The sequence below is a fragment of the Aulostomus chinensis genome, chromosome 5 (genome assembly GCF_037954235.1).
Source record: "Aulostomus chinensis isolate RoL2024-O1b breed Wild chromosome 5, RoL_Achi_v1.0, whole genome shotgun sequence".
Lineage (NCBI taxonomy): Eukaryota > Metazoa > Chordata > Actinopteri > Syngnathiformes > Aulostomidae > Aulostomus > Aulostomus chinensis.
Window position 1 is genome coordinate 23,240,426 of NC_141324.1, and position 24,484 is coordinate 23,264,909.

The 24,484-nt window shown below is 40.0% G+C and overlaps 1 protein-coding gene across 1 annotated transcript in view; it reads left to right on the top strand.

Moving 5' to 3' along the window:
• Positions 1-4,588: 4,588 nt before the first annotated feature.
• The window catches only part of pth1r (parathyroid hormone 1 receptor), a 48,819-nt gene continuing 28,923 nt past the window's right edge, over positions 4,589-24,484 (top strand). The window contains exon 1 of the mRNA XM_086203992.1: positions 4,589-5,632. Within this exon, the coding sequence (XP_086060118.1) occupies positions 5,564-5,632 (69 nt within the window). The 5' untranslated portion in view covers positions 4,589-5,563. The remainder of the gene's footprint in view (positions 5,633-24,484) is intronic.

The following is a 24,484-nucleotide window of genomic DNA, read 5'->3' on the forward strand; positions in this document are numbered from 1 at the left end:
GACGGGGTCATGAGGTAAAAAATGAAATTTTCATAGCCAGGGATTTGTACCATAGTGATATGGTGATACAGTAACTGTAAGGCACTGTTAACCTTTCAAGGAGAAAAGCTTGTCTCTTTTTTTTGTCTCTCAGAGAGAAGAAAGTGAGAAGAAGAGGTTGTGACAGACAGAAAAAGGAGTGGGGCTTCTGCCTATGACAAGAGTACAGTCTTCCCTGTTAAACTGCTGCAGAGTACAGGATTTTTCCTGTAGAGAAGCAGTGGGGTGCAATATGCAACATGGCAGATGAGCAAATTTATAGTGGTCACACGTCTTATTGCTAGCTGTTTGTTTTATATTGTTCATTATCTCTCACCACAGGTGTATCCAGAAGGGCCTGCTGCAGTTTTAGCATGGAAAGAGATAGAATTTGATGAGAAAAGAGGAGGTGGAACAAGGAAAACATATTATTAAAGTGCTGTAGCATGTCATAAAATGCATGAATGTTTCCTAAAAGTTTATGATGAAAAGAATCTCTTTAGTACTCAGTTTCTTCCTTTTTAGAGCAGAGCAGCTGTCGTTCAGCTGTGACTTATGATCTTTCTCAGCAGATGAATTTGACTAAAATCATAAATCTGGTTATATTTCAGTATTTTTCTCCACTTTCTTCCAAAATCTATTAAAAACACACCAGTGATACATGACTGTGGCATTGCTACATAATGATGAACACTGGGAATGAAACTGATCCATCATTTATTGGTCCAGCAGCCATAAACACTCACATACACACCTCTAGCATTGCTAACAGCTGCCCCTAATGTTTTCTGAATGCTAGAGTAACCAGCTGCTTTAGATTTTTGTTCGATCGCAATATCATAGTGACACGGAGGAGATTCCTGCTACATTAATTAAAATGTCTGGAGGTGTTTCATATCTTTGGCATCCATCTTTTAGTATCCATGGTGACACTAACTACTGAGTGATGAACAAGAAAAGGATTCAGCTGAGAGATGCATCTTGGGCTTTCTGACAGATCACATTTTTGCTTTCACTGCGTTTTTTTTAAATTATGACAGACAAGAGGCTTTCCTTTGGTATAAAAATATGAAATATAGATTAATAAAAGTCCTCTTTCCATTTCCTGGCTTCTCTTAAAAGTGTAATTTGCCTTCCAATTACTCACCATTCAGAGCTTAAGATGGTTTGCCTCCTGCATTAGCATGAAGCTAATGGAGACTGAGTACTAACAACAGAAAAGCCGTCCAAAATGACCATTTACAAACCATGAAACACTTTCACTCATCGTCAGTAATCCACAAAGACTATGAACAACAACAACAAAAACTAGAACACATGGTTCAGTGCAACTTTAAACTAGTTGAGCTGAACGCACCAGCTGGTTACACTTGTGTCATTTACAGTAGCGCCAAACTTGGAGAGGTTCTGGACACTTTTGCTGTTGTTAGTAGTCAACCCCTATTAGCTTCAAGCTAAAATAAGTGGCTGGCATTTTTCTAAGTTCTGGAGATGTCTTTTTGAGTTCAGGACACGTAACAGTTATGACTTGAGATGGAGAATTTTTCCAACTTATTGGCAAAAGAAACTCAAATAGAAAATTCAGATTTTAGACCTTCCATTCTAGATGTCACCAACTGTAGTATTTGAACATTTCATTAAAGAGAAGGGGGAAAAAAAAATCTGATTTGTATTGGGTTCCTCCATAGCCCATGGGCCATCCGTCTACTAAAAAAATTCACGAAATTCCACCAGGGATTTCTTTTTGGAATTCAAATTTAATTTCAAACATACAAAATCCCAATATGCCTTGATTCAATTGAACAGAAACTGCCACAAAAATTTCCAAGAGGGCAACAAAATGGCATAAAACTCCAACAACAGATGTCTCATAAATGGTGAAAATACAGCAGATTGTTAAACATTTACTGGAAGAACACACTGAAACATTTAGTATATGAGATATGTGTAATTGTACTTTAAGATACACATAAAATATTCTCATCGGTGGAAGAAAAAGGAATCAGTATGCTAAAGAAGACCATGGTTTGGGAGAATTCAGTGTATCAGTCAAAATTAGCCTGTTATTGCTAGAAATGTAAGTTGATTTTGAGTCAACAGTAAAGCCTCCATCTACCATCACGTGCGTTGTCGTGTGTAACTCTGTGCAGTTGCTGCCGGCCCTTTAAATGTTTGATGTGATGTCACATTACGGGGTCACACTGGCAACAACATGAAAGTCCACATGAGGATAAATGACCCTTTATTGGATGTGCTTTAGAGGCAGATCTGTGCTCCCTCCGTGATAGTGACATATGGCGCTGAAGCTCTATTCTCTACCATAGATAATGTATAACGTCTCAGTCCCCTGTCCATCACTGTGCATGTCAGTGGTGAGAGCTTCTGAGGCTCAAGTCATTTCCACTGTGGTTGCTGCTCAGTAAACTTTGTATCTCAAACAGAGACTGAGAGGCAGTTACTGATATCACACAAGGTCTCTGCCATCGTAGCTGGAACATTTCACTCATCCGGTGAGTGAGGAGCTCCTCCACCGCTGGGACCACAAACGATGCATCTGTACTTCCAGCTGTTAAGAGGGTAGAATGAGCTGCGTGACAGTTGCGTGACAAAAATCTTGAGTATTCTCTAGATCTTCTGACTTAACTTGGTCCAAGGGGAAAATGACAGAGAATCAGAACAGGCACCTTTTCAGAATAAAAGCAGGGACAGACAGCAACTACATAAATCATCCATCCATCCATTTTCTTATCCATTAAGGGTCGCGGGGGGGGGGGGGGGGGGTTGGGTGGGGGCTGGAGCCTATCCCAGCTGACATTGGCCGAGAGATGGGGTTCCCCCTGGATGGGTCACCAGTCTGCCGCAGGTGCCATCAGGAGTAATTAGGGATTTAGTAGGACGCTTCGACATGGTCACCAGGCGAAGTGAGAATCAAACCAGCAACCCTTTGTTTGCTGAATGGTCACTCTATAGAATATATATATTGATTGGTGTTGCAGCATTTTAAGTGGATTCTCACTAGTGCGTGCGTGCGTGTGTGCGTGTGTGTGTGTGTGTGTGTGTGTGTGTGTGTGTGTGTGTTTTGCAGGTCCCCACACACAGTCACAGGCTCAGCTCTACATCAGGGCCAGGAGATGACGTAGCCATTGCACAAATCCACTCCCCTTCATGCATTTTATTATTTCCTCCTTCTCTGTAAATAAGGAGCATGCAAATGTTAACCAGCCATGATGTTCCCAAACTTGTTCTTGACTGCGTGTTTGTGTCTCATATGTTGTCTTTATGTGCGTGTCGATGCACCAACGGTATCTGGTGTGTGTGCTTGCACATGTTAGGCTGATTATGTCAGGAATGGGCCATTTTCTGATCCAGAGCAGAGTGTTGCTACAAAGGGGGGGGGGGGGGGGGTAAAGAAAACCAAAGAAACTAAGGCTCCACTTTTGAAGTTGTTGGATCATATCACACTTCATAGCTTGAGTCAGAAAACTTTTAAGTTGTTGGTACAATTATATAACTGAGCAGGGAGATTGCTCCATGAGAGGAGATCCTGAGAAGTTCCTTGGGATAAGGGCCGCAGGAAGTGACAAAAAACATGCATGAGACAAGATCTTTTGATCCGTTAAAACAGATGTTCCTGAGACACGAGCTGTTTGCGCTCTGATTTACAGCAAACTACAAAGAAACAAATAAGGGAAAAAAAACACATTGATTTTTTTTTCCAAGTGTTGAGCAGGAATCTGTGCAATGCATTGGTGAGTAACACCCCCCCCCCCCCCCCACACACACACACACACACAAAAAAAGCCCCCCTTCTTAGCACTTGGACAGGAAAAATCTGTTGCCGGCCATGTCCACTTGGTTTCTTGGTTTTAGCTTTTTATAGCTCATTCATTCATTTTCAAATATTTTCTTTTGGGTGGAATAACACGTTTAAGGTCATTTCTGCCGTTTTTGTCAGCTTAATTAAATAATTAAATGTGCAACCCCCTTGAGACAAATGGAAGAGTTCAATTATGTCGAGGTCGGTGGAAAAGCAAAATAAGGCTGAAGGAATAAATGAGTCGGCTTTGCATTTGTTTTAACAGGATTGTTGAGCCTCGAATCAATGCTGATGTGGTTGAAATGAATAAATAGATGAATTAACGAATAAGTAAATAAATAAATAAATAAATAAAATATGATCAGAATCTTTAACCTGCTTCTTTTGCTGATCTATGCAACTCGCGAAATCCCAAAGTCTTTTAAAATCATACCACAAGTTTTAAGTTTTTCCAAAATAAAAACTCAGATATACAACAGTGACTGACTGTGTTAGAGATAAAAACGGACGTCTCCTGCATTATGTCTCGGTAATCCAATCCTACTAGATGCAACTTTTTGAGAGACTGCAGGGGAAAAAAGCGGTTTGGCAACGGCCCTGCGATCTGTTGAATGTACAGTTTGTTTGAGGGGTGAGAAAATATGTCATTTCGGAGTCGTGGTTTATTCCAACGTAAGAGAGTGCGCACCAATGAGAGGCTTTTACGCTCCACCCTACCTGCCTCCTTTCCGCCCCCCCTTTTCCATCCACATACTCACTACAGAACACGACCTGCTGCCTGCCACATCTGGAGACGCTTCCCAACACGAGAAACTTCTACTTTTTGCTGTTTGCTCCGCGCAGAAATACTCCACTCAGGCGTTTGCGGTGCGTCTGTCCACCAGGCTCAGTCCGGCGTTGTCTCGGTAGTAAGTAGAGCTTCTTGAGGACAAGTTGCCGTCTGTCTTTGCCGGAGCTTTTTCACATCACCGTGGGTAAACACAGATCGGTTGGGACTTTCATACATTCAGTTGCGGTGTAACTGCCACGCTTTGAGTTAAACGCGATAACTGGAAATAACATTTATTATTTATTGCGCGTAAAAGAAGGGAAGATGCACTGATCGCGCTGCCACATGAATGTATGAAAAGTTTAATTGAACGCTTCTAGATCTATCGCTGTGGACAAACCCTGTCTGCATCTTTTTGATGGTTACATGAAGTCACGAGATTCAAAAGCGATTGATGATGGAGTGACACATGTCGAGCCTCTTTTTGTCCAGCACTGATCTAACATTTTTTGAAAGAGAAGTCTGGAATAAAGCATAAGGCGCACAGCTCCATACTGAAGTGTTTAAGTTAGTCTGAGGGGAAATTTAAAAGACCTAAAAATACAGCGTTGGTTTCTTCCCTACAAAGAATCATTTGAACTTCCCACCGCAGAGCGAGAGCGACATAAATAGTTCTGACATGTGGATGTAATTTCAGAAGAGGGGAAAAAGACAGATGCGGAGAAATCAAGAGAGCAGACTGAGCCTTAGCATATAGATTATAGGAAATTAAATCGAGGGCAGAGCCAGGCGATTACAGAGTTATGATTTCACAAGCGGTCATAAGCACCAAGAGGCCAGATGGAGTAAAAAAAGTACAAGTCGCTCCACTTTGAAGAGTAGATTAAATAATTTAATCTGAGCATCATCAGCATCTCTTTGAGCCCTGCAAGGACTCTTGGAGGAACCTCTGATCAGGGATGGGATCCGCTCTGCTGCTCCACAATCTGGACTTTCTTCTCATCTCACTATTCAGCAGTTTATGCCTGGTGAGTGATCTTTTTTTGTCAAATATAAATATATATATGTGTGTGTATGTATATGTATTTACACAAGCAATTATATACAAACTCTGTCAGAAATCTCAGGAAGTGTTAACCCACCAGGTGGGCCTCCTTTGCTCTCCCTCCTTCACTGACAGCCTGAAGGACAGCGAGCAAAAGAGCAGCTATATTATTGCAGCTGTTCCTATGTTCTGTATTTGGAAATGTTGGAGAAAATGAAAATGTAATGTTTTATATATATGTAGTGGCAAAATGTCTGCAAAAATGTTCACTCCGAGCTGTAATGACAGCAATATCTGCAATTGATGTAAGCCATGTATCAAGGTTATGGAAGGTCCATGTCAGGTCAGCTGTTTAGAATATCCAGGCTGCTCTTCAGGATAATAGATAAACAGGGCTTAAAGACAGATCTGTTTGCACTGCATTATTGGTGCTTTCCGGAGTAGTTAGTTCACATCCCAAGTGATCACACTCTTGTCATTGTTAGGCTACAATGAGGGTGTTTGTGTGGAGCGATGCCTAGCTCCCATAATGTCTGCTTGATTAGCTCTGCACTGCTCTGACTTACCTGCAAACTGCAAATAAAAAACGTGAGCATTTCATTCCAAACTCTTGCAGCACTTGAAGGATTCTCCCATCCACAGCTGTGAAGATTTCCTTTTGCCTGACATTGTCATCCTAATTGCTCCCAAAGCTGTATCCAGAAGTTCTTGCTGTACACACTTTTTACGCTGTGCAGGAAAGCAGCGCACCCAGTTGGTTCTGTGTGTTTTGGCTAAGGCTGTTGTGCATTCAACAGGCAGTTCGCCCAGGCTCTGAGGTACAGTGCATTTTCCCAGTGATGTGGTCCATCAATGTACCGCAGTGGACCTCTAGGCTCATTGGTTTAGATGGCAGAGGAAAACAATTATAACATAACTGTGTATTTAAAGCTGATTCAACATTGAATCGTTAAAGGCTGTGTCTGTGAATGGTGTTTACCCATATTTAAGTTTGGTGTTTGCTCAGTCTTCCTCTCCACAAAAAAGTGTATTTTTTCCAAACCGTGTCCTGACCAAAAGGGATGTCGAATTCGCTGGATGCCAAAGCAAACAGTGGAAAGTCTGTGTCTCTGTTTATAGAAAGAATACAAAGTGTTTTAAATTGAGTTGTCAAACTACTGGACTGCACCACTTTCCAGAGTTTTAGCATATTAATGTCAATTTAGTGTAATAAATTAACCAGTGATGCTGCCAAACGGTCGGATCTCTTCACTGTTGTATCTGAGGAAAACTGGCCGATACATTAACAGAGGAGGAATCTCTCCATTGTGTTTTATACCTCAGCAGGCATGCTGACATGACAGCTGGCAGACAAAGCTCTCCCTCAGTGTGAATGGCTGCCTCACTTACTCAGTCATCATCTTTATCAGAGCTTTTAGGAAGCTCCATGAACATTTAATTTCTGCCTCATGACTGTGTTTTCCTCCGTGATGACTTGCATGTGTCGGGATTCTCAATGGAAGGACTGGAGTTGTATCTGTATCCTGCTACAGCCAGGCTCTCAACTAAATATGACTTATTGAGTCATGTAAGGCAGGTTTGACTCGTTTGAAAATGTGGAAAATATCTGTTGACTATTTAAGCCCAGAGAGTCTTGAACGATGTGGTAGAATTCAACATTATGTTAATCAGTGTGATGTTTGACCTGAATGTTTGTAACCATTAATTTCACCCGTAATATTTGCAGAAGTGACACTAAACTTACGTGACCTTATAGCATGAATAATCCAATATGCTCTGACTGATGGAATTGCTCAGGCCAGTACAAATACACATAACATGCAGGATTTCTGTGTACTTTTTCACTGCAAAGAACATTTCAGTTGATGTTATCCAACCCGATCTCATAGAAAATACATGAAACGACCAGGGGATTTACCGCAAACTCTTAACGCTGCATTATGTGGTGGTGGCACAAGATCAGTTATGGCCCAGCACCATGGAAACAACTGCAATACAATGTCTGCTTAGGTCACAAGGAACTCTTGAAGGTTATGTTCATGGTCAGTGTTAAGAAAAGGACACGACCTGGACTTGAACGTCCGTCTCCCGCTGCAGATTCGGATGTCGACTTCCTTGTCTTTCGCCACGTTACATCAATGAGCCAGAGAATTTCTGTGTCCACCACAAAAAAATGATTTATGCTGCTACTGTCGCCGCCATGAAATATACAAGCTTTTCTCTTTTGGTGTTTCTATTTTACACCGAGAAAATGTATTCCATTCGAATTAATCCATGCCGTCGGGAGGCAGGCGCGAAAGAGGCAGGCGCGAAATTTTCAACCATGTTTGTGGAGATGAAAGTTTTTAGCCAGATGTCTTGACATTTTCAGTGATTATCTATTTATTGTCCAGCATTTGGCTTGAACGGGGGAGTTTAGCACAGGTGGAACATGTGTTGTATAGACCAGGACAGTCCTGTACGAAATATGGCTTTGGCGTGGGTGGAGGACGTGCTAGCAAATGGCCCTAAATAACAGCTGTGTAATCTATCTATCACCAACATGTCAGACTCAGGAGAGAAGTTCACCTCAAAGGTTTTCTGCCAGAGTCTTCTAACCTTAACCATAATGTTTTCTTTAAACCTAAACTCTTTCCGACAGAAAGATTCAAACAGAGGTTTTCTGCCAGACACTATTCAGGGCAAACTTCTCCTGTCTGCGTTTTGCTGAGGTGTACTCTGCCCAGCACTGTACCTGCTGGTTTCTGTTACACACTGGCACTTTTATCACTTGGTTTGCTGAAAATTTGTAGGATTATACGAGAATAACCGCGCATAAGAAATCATGGGAGGGTTTCATGAGAACGTGGTTGAATTTCAGTACCTTGTGCTCTCTCGTTTCATACATTTTCCACGAGATCACCTTGACACGATCATTAGCAGGATCACAAATGAGACAGGAAAAAAAACAGAGATGATTTTTTTTTTTACCTAAAATTACAATTTCAATTTTGCATTTTTTTTCATCATTTAAATGCATTTGCTATTTACAGCTCTCACTCACACTTACATCATCCGTCTCCACCAAATTATCCTCAGTGGAAATTCACTGACACAACACCGAATAGAGAATCGGATGATGTCGTCTCAGTGTGTCTCTAGTAATTAATGGCAGCAGAAAGCTTCTCACTAATTCATGCTAGCTGTTGATTCACTTATGAAAGGCTGTAATATAAATCATCACTTCTGCATGCTCTTCTGACCGATCTGCAGCACCGCTGAGACTATGCCTCCTACTTTACTCCAGGATTGAGCGCTTGTAAAAGAGCATGACATGAAGCACAGTTTTTAATGTACGCTGCAAATTTGCTTTTTGCTGAGTAGTCCAAACAGACGCTGCAACCTTCCTAATTGCCTCTTTAATGATACATAGTCTGCAGATTCATGCAGTTATTTTCTGAGACAATGCAGTGCAGAGCCTGGTGGTATATTTTAGACTAAACTCAACATTATCCTTTCTTTTCTGTCTTCGAAACATACCTTAGCAAAGACAGTCCCTTGTTGTTTGTCAAGTTTTGCAGAAACATCATGTGACTAACATGAACTGAACTGAACTGTTTGTGCTCCCTTTTTTTTTTCTGTTTTGAAGATTTTACACAGTGACTTAAAGACAGAGACGCTGTGACGCAGCGATAATTAGGCTGTCACGTTTTTCATTGTAAACACACTGACCGCCTTAACCTGCAACGTTGTCAAGCTCTCGCACAACAAGCTAATTTCCATCATTGATTAAAGCCAGTTTGAAAAACTAATTAGACCTCCTCACAAAATTGCAAAGTTTAAGATCGTTTTTGTTTGAACAATTAAATAATTCATTTGCATGATTAGGTTAATGAGTAGGCCCTTTATTTCAAGTGACTTTTATCATGGAAGTAAATCATCTTGAAAATGAAAATACACCTCATAGACTTAACCTGTAGGCTATTTTAGGTTCCAGACAGCTATTTATTTTTATTTTAGCTACGTTGGCCAACTATACATGTGATGTTTTCATATATTACCTCCTGAAATACAACAATTCTTGCCGTATTTGCTCAGAGAGCTCAAATGGTCTGAGTTGGCCTTGATCTTGTCTCCTATCAGGCCCCATTAAGACACACAGGGACTACAAAGCTCTGCCAGGTTCAATCTGCTCATCCAAAGAGACAGTTTTTTTTTTAATTGACTGTTGTTTTCAAGCTTTTTAAATCAAAGAAACACCTCATCATCCGATATACTTGCATTAATTTATATTTGGTTATTACATGATGACGTTTTATGATGCACAACCGAGTCCACACATGAGCTTTATCGCTACCAGCAGGGAGGAGAGAGGCAGAGGGGCAAGCTTGTCAGCAATGGTTAAGTAGCAAAGTTTTGTTAATCTTTTTTTGTCCTTATTTAATCTCCTTGACTCGCAAGAGCCAGTCCAGGATCTGTGGAGTAGAATTGTAATTGTTGCTTAGCTTGAGATAATGTCAGTTCCTACAGGGAGAGAAGACAGACCAGGCCAAGCGAGGACAAGTTGTCATCTGCTGAATTCACCAAAATTCACCCCAGCCTCTCGTATCTGAGATCGCAATATTGGTACTTGATCGTGAATTACATTTCTTCACTAACGATAAAAACTATTTCAACAAAAAAAGAAAATGGGCATGGGGGGGGGGGGGAAGCCAATTTAGCAAAAAAAAAAAATGCAGTTTTAATTGATTTTTCTGTTTCAACTCTTTCATTTCATGTGTCAGCGTGTTGCTGCTTTTCCACTCAAAGCAGTTTTACAACATCAAAAATAAACTGGAACTTGAAGATTTACTGTACGGCACTTAATGACAATACATCTTCAATACTCAAGTATTAAAACAACTTGGATGCCAGTAAACGTAAATTATTAATATATCCACAGAAAGGATCACTGCATTGTATAATTATTTAAAACAATACTGTGTTACAGCTAATAATTTCTATCCCATTTTGTCTCCAAAATGCAGGGCTCTAGTCCTTACGCCATCTGATCATTTTGAAAAGTTTGATGGGGTTTATTGTGTGAGCTTTGCTGCTGGGCTCACTTATAATTAAAGACTTATTCCAACGTGTATAATAGTCCCTGTAGGATGAGAACAAAAGCTACCAAATCACCTCTAAATGGGTTATTTCAAGGTGAAGTATGTTGTATTTATTTGTACAAGGACAATTGGCGCTTTTGTGTCAGATCCAACAGTTTGGTTGAACATCAAACTTTTACTTTAAGCAGGTGGTTGTTATGATACGGCCTACAAATGGTGCTGATTCTGTGTTATTTTATTATTACATGGCAATAGCGGCAATGTTCATTTCCATCAAGTGATTTCATCTTCACTTGAGGGAGAGGAACAGCACTTTTTCTAAATTAGACGAAACCAACTGGTATTTATGAGCTGCTATTACTTAGCACCTATTTGGGTCGTTGCTCCTTATTGCAACAAGAAATCTGGATAGACTTGATGAATTCCCCCAAAAATAAAAAAGTACAGAAGAGAGAGAGAGAGAGAGAGAGACAGCCAGCGAGAGAGATTCATTGATATTTGCCTTTTATGAGGGTTTGTGCGACGTCAATCTCTTAATTAACAGTTACCTTTTCTAACCCTAGCCAGGGGAGAGTGGAGGAGTGCTGTCGAAACATAAAGCAACATAAACAGTTGGTGGTTAATCCCAAAAAACATTTTCGCGCCGGGGGCGGTATCAACAAACATATTCACAGCAGCCTTTTCGACACGCCATAGTGGTAGTTTGTTGAGTGTGAAGACAGATGGTTGATTGAATCACCTGCAGAGTATTTTTTAAGTGTGTGTGTTTACACCTTTTTCCAAAGATTGTCCATGTGTGCCTCCTCAGACGGTTCTTTGAAATGAACCACCTCATGTGTCAGGTTGTGGAACGATAGAATAAATTGAGGTCCCATTGTCTTTCACTCCACAGCCTTTCTAATGAGCCAGCCTGCACAGGCCCAGGGTTCTGGCCCACTTAAATGGAACAGGGCCATCAATAATGTTATTACTGACCTGTATTTTTCCTTCAATGAAACAACAAAAATGGCCTGTGTGCAGACGGCCTATCTTCACACCTCTACCATCTACTATGGCTGCTAGCGGGCGTTTGTCGCTTAAATAGGTCGTGGGAAAACACTTGCATTTAGCGCTGTTCTTCGGGAACAAACTTGTTCCTTCCAGAAATTTGGGAGCAATTTTTCCAGTTATAGTGAAGCATATCTGGTAAGGAAAAGCAAAATTGTCTCCAATAATCTGAAATCCCTGATTACAGTCTCAAAACCATTTTACGTCAGTTCTCATATCCACTCTAATGCTGCAGCTTGATGTGATGCCGGCGTCAAATCGTGCGTTCACCTGATTGCACTGTTTAAGAGCATCGTATAACTTCACTATTTGAGACTGAAACATAATAATAATTATGAAACATCATAATAGGGTGTGAGAAAGAGAATCAGCTGTAGCAAATAGCATCTCATCATCCAAACACTTTAAATCACAACCCTCTGGAAAGCTGGAATTCATTCAGCTACTTGAAGAGCACACTTGCAAACCCGTCTACGACAGTGGCCCGATGCCTTCCAGTGGCCTGATGCCTTCCAGTGGCTCCTAGTGTTATGCAGAATCTTTACTTTTTGATTTATTCTCATACTTGGTTTGGAAAATGACCTTGAAGAAGGAGAAATATACATCACCGAGATGTGAAGGAACAAATGTGGGGTGACAATGGGTCAGCAAAGCTTTTCAGCATGTATTTGAGGCTTTATTATGGATCATGCTTTCTTGCCACAGGAAACACGCAGCTCTGTCTGCAGATACTGCACTCACTTCTTGAGTGAAATGTCACATCAGTGAGTCACTGAAACCTTCCAAAAATAATATATAATTGTGTGTGATGGACTGTGAAGAAAATCAGCAGGCTGAGGGATTTGAGAGGGCCTATTTTTGTGCACAGATGGTATTCTAACCCACCTTGGTCGAGATTTAATTTCTACATCCAAATGAGATTATGTGGTTGGCAGATTTCAAGCTGTAGTTTGTGTGTGTTTTGTTTTTTTTTGTTGTTGTTTTTTTAAAAAAATCGAATAGAGGTGTAAACTCAGCTGCTGTACGTGGCTGTCAAATGTGAGTAACTCGCTGTCGTCACTGGTCAGTTAACATGTTTGCCAGAATTTTCCCTGGGATTAGCACGGGACTTACAGACTCACAGAGGCAACTTGTAGAGGGGAAAATACCCTTCACACAACATGTCATTATACCATTTCCCCTGTAGAGCATGTGCTTTACAGTAGCAGAGAGAATTCCAGAGTTAAATGCAAAATAATCTAATTTATGAGACCTTCTCTTACACCTTCATGCTGTGGTTATCATTCTTTGTGTTGACTGACACATGGCTCAGTGTTTAGAGGTCCTGTGAGTCAGACTCATAATGTGTGTGTTAATAGGGGGAGTCTTCAGTTTCACCGGCATAGTAAGGTTATACCGTGGCTGTGTTTGGCTCAGGAAAAGGGCTTGTTTTCTTGACTTACAGTGACCTCTGCTTTTTTTTTCTGAATTTTTCCATTTGAAAAAGGCAGGAGCATGTGTAACTCAATGCCACTTTTACAGTTCACTGAAAAAGCCACATTTCTAATAGATAGTGTCTGACGTTGGACTGAGAGCTGTATTTGAAGACATACTCCTCTAACTTTGGTCAGTTAATAATGCATTCAGATCACGTGATGATCCTTTGCGTGTCGCACGTTCGGAGGAGAATGAGTGAAAGGCGTCATTAAGCGTGAAGGAGGCGTTTACCATGATGCCAGAGATGAACTAGATCTGACAGCTCCACATTGTTGTTATAATGACACTGATGTAAAGATTTCTCTGCAAGCAGACAAATTTTTCGTTCTTGAATACTGGAGATGTGCTGTACGGTATGTGTGATGATGGTTATCTGACAGATGTTAATGCTTCTGTCATGTGTCACACATCTGACACGTATCAGAGTGAAGCTGCGTCTCTTCTGTATGTCGTTGAATGGTTTGTCTTCTGATTGAAAGTCCAGTGTTAACGTTTGTTTCACTCAGGAGATAGTTTGACAGCAGTCTGTAGTATATTATAATTCATACATTTTGAAAGGTCAGGGCTGAAGTGATGGATTGCCAGTGCAGAGATGAGTCTGTGTCTTCTGTAGACCGCTTTCATCAGTGACCCGCTGTATCAATATTATGGAGCAGACTTCCGTGTGGGCAATGTGCTTGGAATTCCAGAGTACCTCAGTTGAGTTGAAATGTGAAAATTCTCAGCTCTGTAGATGCCTTTGCTATTGACCGTATCCACTTGAGCCCTACCCCCACCGTTGCTTAAAGGATTGAGTTTCAAATAAACAGAAGCTCCTGGACCTATTCTACCATCCTAAATACAACATGGAATCAGTTGCTAGACAGTTTTGGGTTCATTTTCCCAATAATCAAGACCGGGAAGAGTAAGATTTCACACATCTAATCCAGTTGTTTACGTGATTTGGATGCAGCTCAAATCTCGGGCAGGAATACTCCCCTGGCACATGGTTTAAAGCTGAGAGGAAGCCAGATTTCTTAAAAGAACCTTTATAGTTTCATTGCAAAAAAAAACAAAAAAAAACCCTGGAGCTTAAGTGGGTTTGTAAGTATGCAGTTCACAGCTCCAGATTTTTCCAGGAATATGTTTGAAATGCTTCAGTACGAGGGGGAATCTCGAGCAGTTTCAATTCAGATAACAGTGCAAAAGTTGGCCAGACTCTCCTCCATGGCATTTAACACTTGAGTCAAACAAACTCTGAATGTGGTTGTGAAGTTCTGGTTCAAGTCATCGCAGACTTAGAGTTAAAGTTCTCCATATGATTATACTTGTATGTCCTTGGTGGAGGAAAGTTAATGTTTGGAACTGACATTTACCAGTGTTCATTGTGTAGTGAAGGTCAGACAGATGATTCATTCCAAGTGTTAGTGCAAGTTGTTTTTTTTTTTTGCACGATTACTTTCTCCATTTAGGACTGGGCAGTAGGGTCTATTTAGTAATTTTGCAATATTTGTTGATTTTTATTATGATGCAGAAATATATTTAGAATCTCATCTAACACACTTTGCATCTACAATCCCACAAGTACAAAGATTCAACATGTCTGAATTTAAACATCCTATTTTTTTAAATGTATAATTCTTTTATCCATCCATCCATCTTCTACTGCTTATCCTGTTAAGGGTCACGGGGGGCTGGAGCCTGTCCAAGCAGTTTTCAGGCCTGAGGCGGGGTTCAACCTGGACAGGTCACCAGTCCATCACAGGGCCAACATATAGAGACAGACAACCATTCACACTCACAGCCACACCTACGGTCAGTTTAGAGTATCAATTAGAACATGACAACGCAACACAGAGAGACCAAGTGCCCAAGTCGGGGCCAGAATCTGCAGCCTTCTTGCCATGAGGCGACAGTGCTAACCACCGCACCACTGTGCCGCCTATAATTCTTTTATTTTGAAGTTATTTTAAACTCGCATTCAAAAATGAGAGAAATCACAAACAAACAAGTTGAATTCAATGAAGCAATAGTAATTCAAACCAGGCACACACAAGCTTTTTATTAGAGCTGGATACTCAAATATATCTCCTTAATTCCTCTTGTGATACACTTTTGCTACAATGGTGCTAAAAAGAGATTTTAAATCAAAATATCTGCTGTTATAAATGGAATCCCTCCTTGTCATTTTGGCAGTCTGCTTATTCTAAATGCGCGTCACACTAAATTAAGAATGCACTTTGCCGTATGTTGTTTCAGCTCAATTGTCCAATTCAGTGAATCAGATAATGCAGTAAATAACGTAGTCCCTTTTTTTTTTTTCTTTTTGGTTGCACTTCTTTCTTCCTCCGTTAATGGGATATTGTGATGCATCACAGATGACTTTCCCTGCAATAACTGAATTACATGAAACTATCATTATGGGTAAAGAAATGTGATGGTATTGTACTGGGAATTACTCTGTGATTACCACACCGACTACTAACCAGGGGTGTTTTGCTGATTATAGTAAAACTCAAAAAAAGAAAGAAGTTGATGTGGCCACGCTGCACAGCAAGAATGAAAAACCTGTGTTTTAAAATGACAAAAACCCCTTTTTCTCTAATGGTAGTATCGCAAATAGAAAAATGATCCATGAAGTAAAATTACATGTTAAGAAGTTACTGCATTTCTGTCTAGCTTGTTTTGATGTATACAGTATTTTTAGTCCGTTCAATACAACAGGAAAGAAATATTAGTGTTCAATCAATATTTCCCTGGTGAGTTCTTGAAGTGGGAACATAAATTCTTATAATTCCGATCTAAATGAACTTGGTGTTTTTCTCCTTGATTCAGTGACACCCAGGGACAGTCGGCATGCTCGGCTCTGCCTGCTGTGCTCCGTCTCAGTGGGGTGACGGCAGAACACAGCAAACACTTGAATGATGTGCAATAAATGAAGCAATTATTTGGTAAAGTTCTATGTCACCCTCAGTTCTTTTGTTCTCACTGGTCATTCACATTGTGAAAGTTTGCCCCCCCCCCCCCCCCCCCGAATAATAGGAGGTTCTACATATATAATACACAGTCTTTGAGGGTTTTATTTTTAACTTTATCCGTTTGTGGAAAGATAGAGAATCAATTAAGCAGAATTCTACAGCAACTCTCACACTGTTGCCTTGAAAAAAATTCCAAGGTGATGAAGCACGAGATGTTTGCGCTATAGTCATTTATTAGATTAGTTACATTGAGTATATTTCTATGTGTCGCCCTCGACCCTCTTCAACATCAACGAATAGCGCTTGATGTTTGAAGGCGACTGTGTCTTTTCTTGGTACGTTAGTGACATTTGTACATTTGGACAGGGTCTGTGGCTCGGAAAGGTTCAGTGGTAGGAAATAAATGAAATATTTAACAAAGTAAAAAGTCTTAATATCGAAATGACTAATGATTATTTCACTGCCTGTTTATCTTGGAGGTCGGCTTGCACCTACCTCATTTATAGCCGTGCCGCTGATACAAAGATAGACGTCAGCAGCATGTCAGTGAATTAGACCAGAGCATGGTGGTGTCGAATCATACTTCAACTCTCACTACATCTCTATCTGTGCATGTACGACTGTGCCCATCAGATCATAACCACAAGTACTCCAGCACAGAGAAATACTTAAAACATGCGGTTACCCAAACTGGGCAAAATGTACCAAGAAAACAGAGAGGAGAAGAACAATTAGGGTGATTTACATGAAAGACTCCCCGTATTTCTATACAAGCATTCACATCGTGTGAGAAAGAAGTTGAATTATTTTCTTGTACTTTTTAAAATACATGTAAACACTGACTGAAATGATGCATTTCAAAGTCAGACTAACATACCAAGCTAATGCGGTTGACTGATTTACTCAGGCATGTCTATGCTGCAATAAGCCCCAGTGTGGTTTTGGTGTTCTTGTGTGTGTATTTTTAACCTGGAAGTCCAACAGCACAGGTATCATCGTGGCAGGTGGTAGAAATCATGTTTCTTGACAGATGAGGAGCAATCTGCAGGACTGTGGAGTTGCTCCTTTTTCCCCTCGATAGCTTTTGAAGCTGACAACAGGCAAACTTCAGGGTTACTGCTTGTTTGATACAGTATGTGATGCAACTTGAACCAGAAAGGCTGATCACAACCAGCAATAGTAGGCATAGACATACTAGCGTCAATAGATCATTTCCATTCTTCCCTGGTATAGTGCGACAATGACAGTTTTCCAATTAAATGGCTTGCAAATGTGCATCTCAACCCATTGACTTTGTTCCTAGGAGAAAAATCCCAGGCATGAACGCAGGAGGCTCATCTTCTCGGGTCAGGACACTCTTTTGTGTAGGCATTTTTACCAGAGAGGTTTGAAAGAAGCCATACGTGTCAAACTGGAACAGACGTCAGGAGGTGGTCTACAACATCAGAGTTAGATTGTGTTCTTGTTGTGCTGCAACAGTAATGTCTCTCTCCAGAAGTCACATCCCAGTTTCCACCTAATCCATAGACCTCGTTGTGTGTTAACTAGAGCGGTTTCCTTTCAACTGAACTACACCTCCAACATGAAACCGCTCACTTTTAATGTGTTTCGATCACCTCAACGTGATTAGGGACTCTTGAGGGTTTTAAGTTTTCATGGTTTGGTGTCAGTTTGAAATATCTGACGCGTCTGATCTGTTGCCCAGAGTACTTTTCAAAAGAATTTCTAACAGGCGATGAAAAAGGTCAGAAAGTAACTGCATCTTTACATGTAGCTGTACAGTATCACGTTCACTCCATAAACGTGTGTGCTTGTAAGTCTTTATGATGACCGAGGTGTGATGCAAATTCACTCGGTCTGTTATTTTACCATGTTTACAATGAGTGAAATGTGTGACATCGACTTCCCGTTCTCACATTGTAACCTTTAGCTACAGACTCTGCCTTCAAGCTACCAGTTCAAGGCTTTTACTTTTCAAGCAAATAAAAACACGGTTCAAAGACCTCGGTGCATGTGACCTTGTAATAATGTCAAGTGGAAAGCTATTGCTGACAAACGAAAAACAGACCTGTCACTTGGCGTGCACCTTGAAGCGGTGCACAGAAGGATTTTGATCATCATCATCCTCTACAGCATGCATCTGGATTTGTATTAAACCTCTTAAATGCAGTTGTAATGTGATGTGTATATGTGTATCTGTAGTTAATCCAGTAATGGCTTAGCGTGTCATTTAGTGGCTTCATGGCATCAGATTTGTGGAACAACTGCTTTTTATAAAGACAGCGGGCATGGGAGCAATACTAGAAAACTACTTTAATATCGACTAAGATCTATTTATATCCTTTACTGTGTCAAGCGTTACAGGACTTGCGATCGCTGGCTTTAATTAAGGCTACAATCTGATTTCCTTTTATATTATTATTATTATTATCCTCAACAGCTTGTGTTCACATGGACCTGCGTTATTTGATTGCTTTACATCCTGGAAGGCATGTTTGGAATCTTAGGGCATGTTATTTATGTTATGTTATTCATGTTAACCCTTACAATGACGCTGTAGGGAAACATGCAAAGCTTGAATGTCAATCTGAAGGTTGTATGAGTTTATTTCTTTACCATCATGTTTTATTTATTCTTCCGCAGGAGGGAAATGTATCGTTGAGGCAAAAGGTTATCGGTATAGCTGATTTAAAATGGAACATATTTAGCTGCTCTGAACATATTTTAACGTTATTACTTGCACTTTTGTGGTACACAAATCAAAATGTTATCAAATTTGCATTAAACAGTGGAATATTTGTTAAAAACTAACCGTTTCAAAAATACTATTTTAGATTTAAATATTGTGGTCCTGCAGCGACATCTTCATATTATCCACACTTACGAAATCATAGTTGATTCAAAATCCTCACAAAGAATCACACCTTAATTATTTCAATATGTTTTTCATGAAAATCAGAATAATGATGTCAAAAAATTAACATTCTCTCTAAAATTATAAATTATATCGCAATTGCAGTATCAATCAAAATAATTGCAATCAGTTTTTTTTTTTTTTGGTCAAAATTATACTTTGAACCCAGCACGTATTTAAGAATTATTGGTATTTGATTAATTGGAGCCTAATATTCAATTTCTGAGTTCTGATATGACCTTGATTTAAATTGTGTTTAAAATGGCTCTGCTGAAAAGCACTTCAATCAAGGTCACATCTGCAAATGTTGACTCTCAGCAGCCTAATTAATTAGCAAATCAAACGGTGGGGAATATTATCAGAGAAAGGGGAGACACCTTGGCTGATTAGGCAGAGCCTCATTAGTCTGCAATTAGTAGGATTTATTGGTAGGACCATCACAATTAGGGATCATACACAAACAGGGTCTTTGTCCCGCTGTGTTGAAGACAGCAGGCTCCTTGGCGTCCTGTTGGCGAGCCGAAGAAATGTGACTGATTGCTACAGTACACGCTGACTACGTGTGATACCTTTTCTGTTCATCAAACTTTGTTGAAAGGATTCACACACCAGCAAGTGTGTGCCGCCTCTACAGAAGCCATAATTGCCACAAGATTGTTTTATGCTATTTTTGTGTGCAGCCCAGAGTTTTGTTACTGGGCATTTTTCAGTTTAAGACTAAACTTACAGTTCAGTTGAAGTGGCCTTTTGTGAACGTCCAACTTCTACACAGTGACGTGTTTCTGAGTGAAACATCATACAGAGGCGTGAAATAGGGAGCGATAGGCCCATCTTGTTCTCCGCAGTTTCCGAAGCAGTCTTGTAAAAATGCCTTATGAATAATCTTTCACAGGTCCCACTTTCCTCAACATGAATAAATTTGCGGCAGTGGTGCCATAACAGTAGTATTTGGGGGAAGTAAAACAGGGTTCAAGGTGTCAAACAGGCGTTCAATACTGCTAACGAATGTATCTTATATATATGTATATATGCATATACATGCAGCTAAAAGCTGAAGATCTGAGCAACACGTCACGTTTTTTTCTTTACGAGAAGAAAACAATTAGAGCTTGGTTTTTTGTTGAAAGATCCGTTAAAAAAAATTGCTTCAATGAAGCAGTGACCATTTTTCCTCCCAAAACAGAAATGCATAAAATGTGTCAACATGGCAGCATCTCAGTCCACCCCATTGCAACAGCCCTGCAACAGACATCATCATTTCGACACTGTGTAATATTCTAAGATGTTTATTTGCTCCTCTATGACAAGAAGGACAAAATATTCATCATCGCCGCCACTGTGTCTGTTTCTTGTTGTCGCAAGCTTGAGCAAACAGAATCAAATACATGCCGAAAATACTGATGGTGGCTCGATGGTGGTTGACTCACATCCCTTTTAACTTGCAAATGTGTGAGTCTGTAATGCCGCTTTGCCCATGTGACACTAATGTGAATTGGACAAAACTCCCTACAGGCATCTAATTAAAATGTTTAGCATGAGATCAAGTGATTACAGTGACAAGGTTCTTTAAATTCACTATTAGAATTAAATTTAAGCAGTGAAGTCTGTTAATTAGAAGCTGAAATAGAGGAACATTTGTAGCGGCAAAGAAAACACTGGTATGATTATTTCTTCTCTGGACGCTGGACCTCAAAGGGCAAATGATCTGACAGTCCATTCCCTGTTATCATTCATTGATGAACACCTCATACATACGAGTTTCGGAGAGCTTTCAGGCGTTTTCAAGCTCATCCTGTGTTTTTTTTGTTGTTGTTGTTGTTCTTCTTCTTCTTCTTCTTCCTCCTGTAGCTGCATGTATTTTAGTGAAAGTCTCATTCAAAGATTTATGAGTCCATTAGAACATACCTGCTATCTGTCTTAATAAATATTGTAGAGACCTACTTTCTGAGACCTCACCTACTTCACATGGAGGTCAAGTCCGTAATTAGATTGACCCGCAAATTTAACACGTAGCTTTTGCTTTATAATGAAGTCGACATTGGCTGCTCAATGTAATGGTTATAGAATAATGACATCATTATATGGAGTGGAAGAGTCACACACTGCAGTGTCAACTTGACGCTAGCTTCCACAAGTGAGTGAATCCCCATGGAAGGAAACATGTCGACAGCCCGGTGCAAATTTTTGTCTTTATAGTTAACTTGGAGGTGATTAAGTTTTCTATAACTCACCCATTAAGATTATATGTGTTCTTGGATGTATACATAATTAAGGTAGAGGCCCTTAGAAAGGTAGGGTTACGGTTTTAGTGGTTATTAGTTCAGATCCACCTATCGCTCCCCTCAGCCACCATATATGGTCCTTTGGTGTGTGTACATGCGTGCGTGCGTGTGTGTGTGTGTGTGTGACTGGTGTCACACTAGATCCCTTACTGTGTATTATATAAATGTGACTTGAACAAATTTAGAGCGAGTAACGTGTTGTGAGTAACTTGTGAGTTTGACCGAGGGATCATCTTTGTTTTGGCGTTTTCCTCTGGAGCTCAGACGCCTGCGTAGAGGTTCAACATTTAAATCAGCTTTGGGTGTAGAGAAACTGCAACCATCAGCTTGTCCCTCATTTTCTGACTTTCTTTTTAAGAACTTTACGGCAACGAGTTAAAACAAACAACAACAATAACAGGACACAAGTGGAGAATCTTGAAAAAATAACGGATTTATTTCTTAAGTTTACTTGATAAGGACAATGCAAGTTAATTTATTGCCGGTTACATTTTTTGAGGATGTGATGTTGCACATGGATTACAACTGTTAGTTTCCAACTTCAAGTTCATTTTCTCAACACAAATCATTTTTATGAGCTTTTCAGTTTCCATTATGGGCCAAATGAATGCATAAACTTTTTACTGCGCTGTGACATTTCTCTATAAAATGATTTGTTCATATTTCCAAAGTGTCACGGATCATTTCGTGTCCTGTGATCGAGTGTCACAAATGTAGAACGGTAAATGACCATTTTCCCATGTTTCCTCGCGTGATCGCCAGAATCAACGGGTGATTTGAGAGTTTTTTTGATGAAATGATATGAATAAACATGATTTTAGCTTTCTTTTTTTTGGGGGGGGGGGGTTCTCATGGGAACGCAGACATCATGTCATGTTCTACTGCTGCAAGCGGATTACTGCTGATGTTGCCAAGCTGTGTATCATACGCCATTAATCCCACAGTGTGTGTGAGTGGGACCACATAATCTGTCACATCTGAAAAAAGTGTGTGTGAGAGAGAGAGAGAGAGAGAGAGAGAGAGAGAGAGACTCTGGCTTTTAAATTCACTTTGATATTTTTAAACTGTAATCCTTATAATCCATATATGAAAATAATCACTTGCCATCTCTGGCTATATTTAAATGTATTGTACCCAACTATAGGTTAGTATTATTATTTGACACATTTCTGACATCCATCATGAGATTGTAAAATGTCTGGTGTGTTTTATTGTTACATAACCACGTTAAGCTTTTGATAAAAATGCTTTAGGAGAAGAGTGGCTCATAGCTTGTGTATTGAACCACTTATATAAGGATTGTTCTTTTTAATTTGAGAAAACAACACCATCACAGCTCCCTGTGCTCACTGAACACACACAATGTTTCCATCAAGGACAAAACTGCTGTTCTTCAAGCTTGCGACCAGAGCAGGGTATAATTAGGAACTAAATGCTGCTTTAAGTCAGAATGTGGTCAGAGAGCATTTCCAAAAGACAACCAGTCTTGTGGTTTGTGGTTTTTATCATCAAATGCAAATTGCACAGTTGAAGAGGAGTGGCACTGACTCATAGAGTTTATAATATCCAGGAACCTCATCCACTAAAACATTCATGCGGTGCAACATGTCAAAAGTAACATATTCATGTTTTTTCCAGATAGTGGACAGGCCATTAAAAACAAGATTCAGCCGAGTTCTAATTCTCTGGACCTCCCTATTTTGTGGTAGGGGGGAGTGAAATTAAAAAAAAAAAAAAAAAAAAAACGCACAGGAAAGTCAAAAAACCCTTGGGATCAAATTTTGAATATATGCCAACAACAAGGAAGTCAATGTTAGCCTATGGTGTAAAGAATGGCAAATGACCAAAACAAGTACATAAAACAAACATTCAACTGTATTCCCATAATAGAGGGGCTTTACAGCAACCAGAGTAAATATTATCTGTATATTATTTATCATCCATGTGATGAAGTGTGATCTGGAAAGGAAAGGCTCACTTTATGCGACTATTTGCCCTAAAAATCTCATTCTCACTGACAGATCAGCCAACACAGAGAGGCATTGTTGGATGACTCTAAACTGATATTGAAAATTAATATGGTCGGAGCTTCCAGGCAAAACAGCAGAGTTGTAATCAGAGGTTTTATGTTGACAATCAAAACATGCCACAGTAAGACCCTGTAGGATGTCGTCTGCGGAGTTTGCCCTCCTCTCCCACTTCCCTCGCATGTTTAAATAATTTACTGTTTGGTTGATTGCTAATCTCATGTTGTCTAAATCCTGTGAGATTTAGGCTGAAACATATTTCTGCTAAACTCTCTCTGTACAGTTTAGGGTCCTATGGAGTATCCTGATTTGATCTCGTTTGAATTTTAGGACTCTTAAGTCATGGTTTTCGGTGCGTCACACCTCTTCTTTTTTTTTTTTAACAGCATTTAAACTAATGATGATGAAGATGGAGAAATCATGTAATTCCCATCTTGGCTCTCGCTCTGTGCCTGGATTGTGTGGCTGCCGGTGCTTTGGTTTTCTAAACAGGTTTCAGTTGGATTATTTCCTAAACTGCAGCGTTATTAAAAATGTGTTATCTTTGTTATTTATATGACATTCCCTTGAATACCTAGGCCTTTGCCCCTTTGTGCTGTACATTTGTTACACAGTTAGATCTTCCCCTATAGATAGGAACCTCCTCTAACCACGAACATCTCTAAGTAACAATGATGATTCACTTATTGCATTGAAATGATGAAGAGCATCAATCAGGTAAGTTTGATGCCCGAAACACGCTGGAGACAAGCAGCATGCAGCAAGTTTGCTGTTGTTGTTGTTGTAGTCGTTGTGTTTGTTGTGCAGTCAGTCATTTTAAAGTCTGGAGGGTGGATTGTTTGACCTGCTATGGAAAAACAGAGATGCGTCTCATCTCAGAAACAATGAATGGGAACTGCTCCAATTATCCGCTAGATAACCGACTGCAGCAACTGAACTCTCGCTCACATTCCTCGGCTTATTTCAGGCTTTGGGATTCATTCATCTTAGCCATTCTGACTGAAAGGAAATGTTGATCCTCGCAAAGAAAACATCTTTAACTTGACTTTTA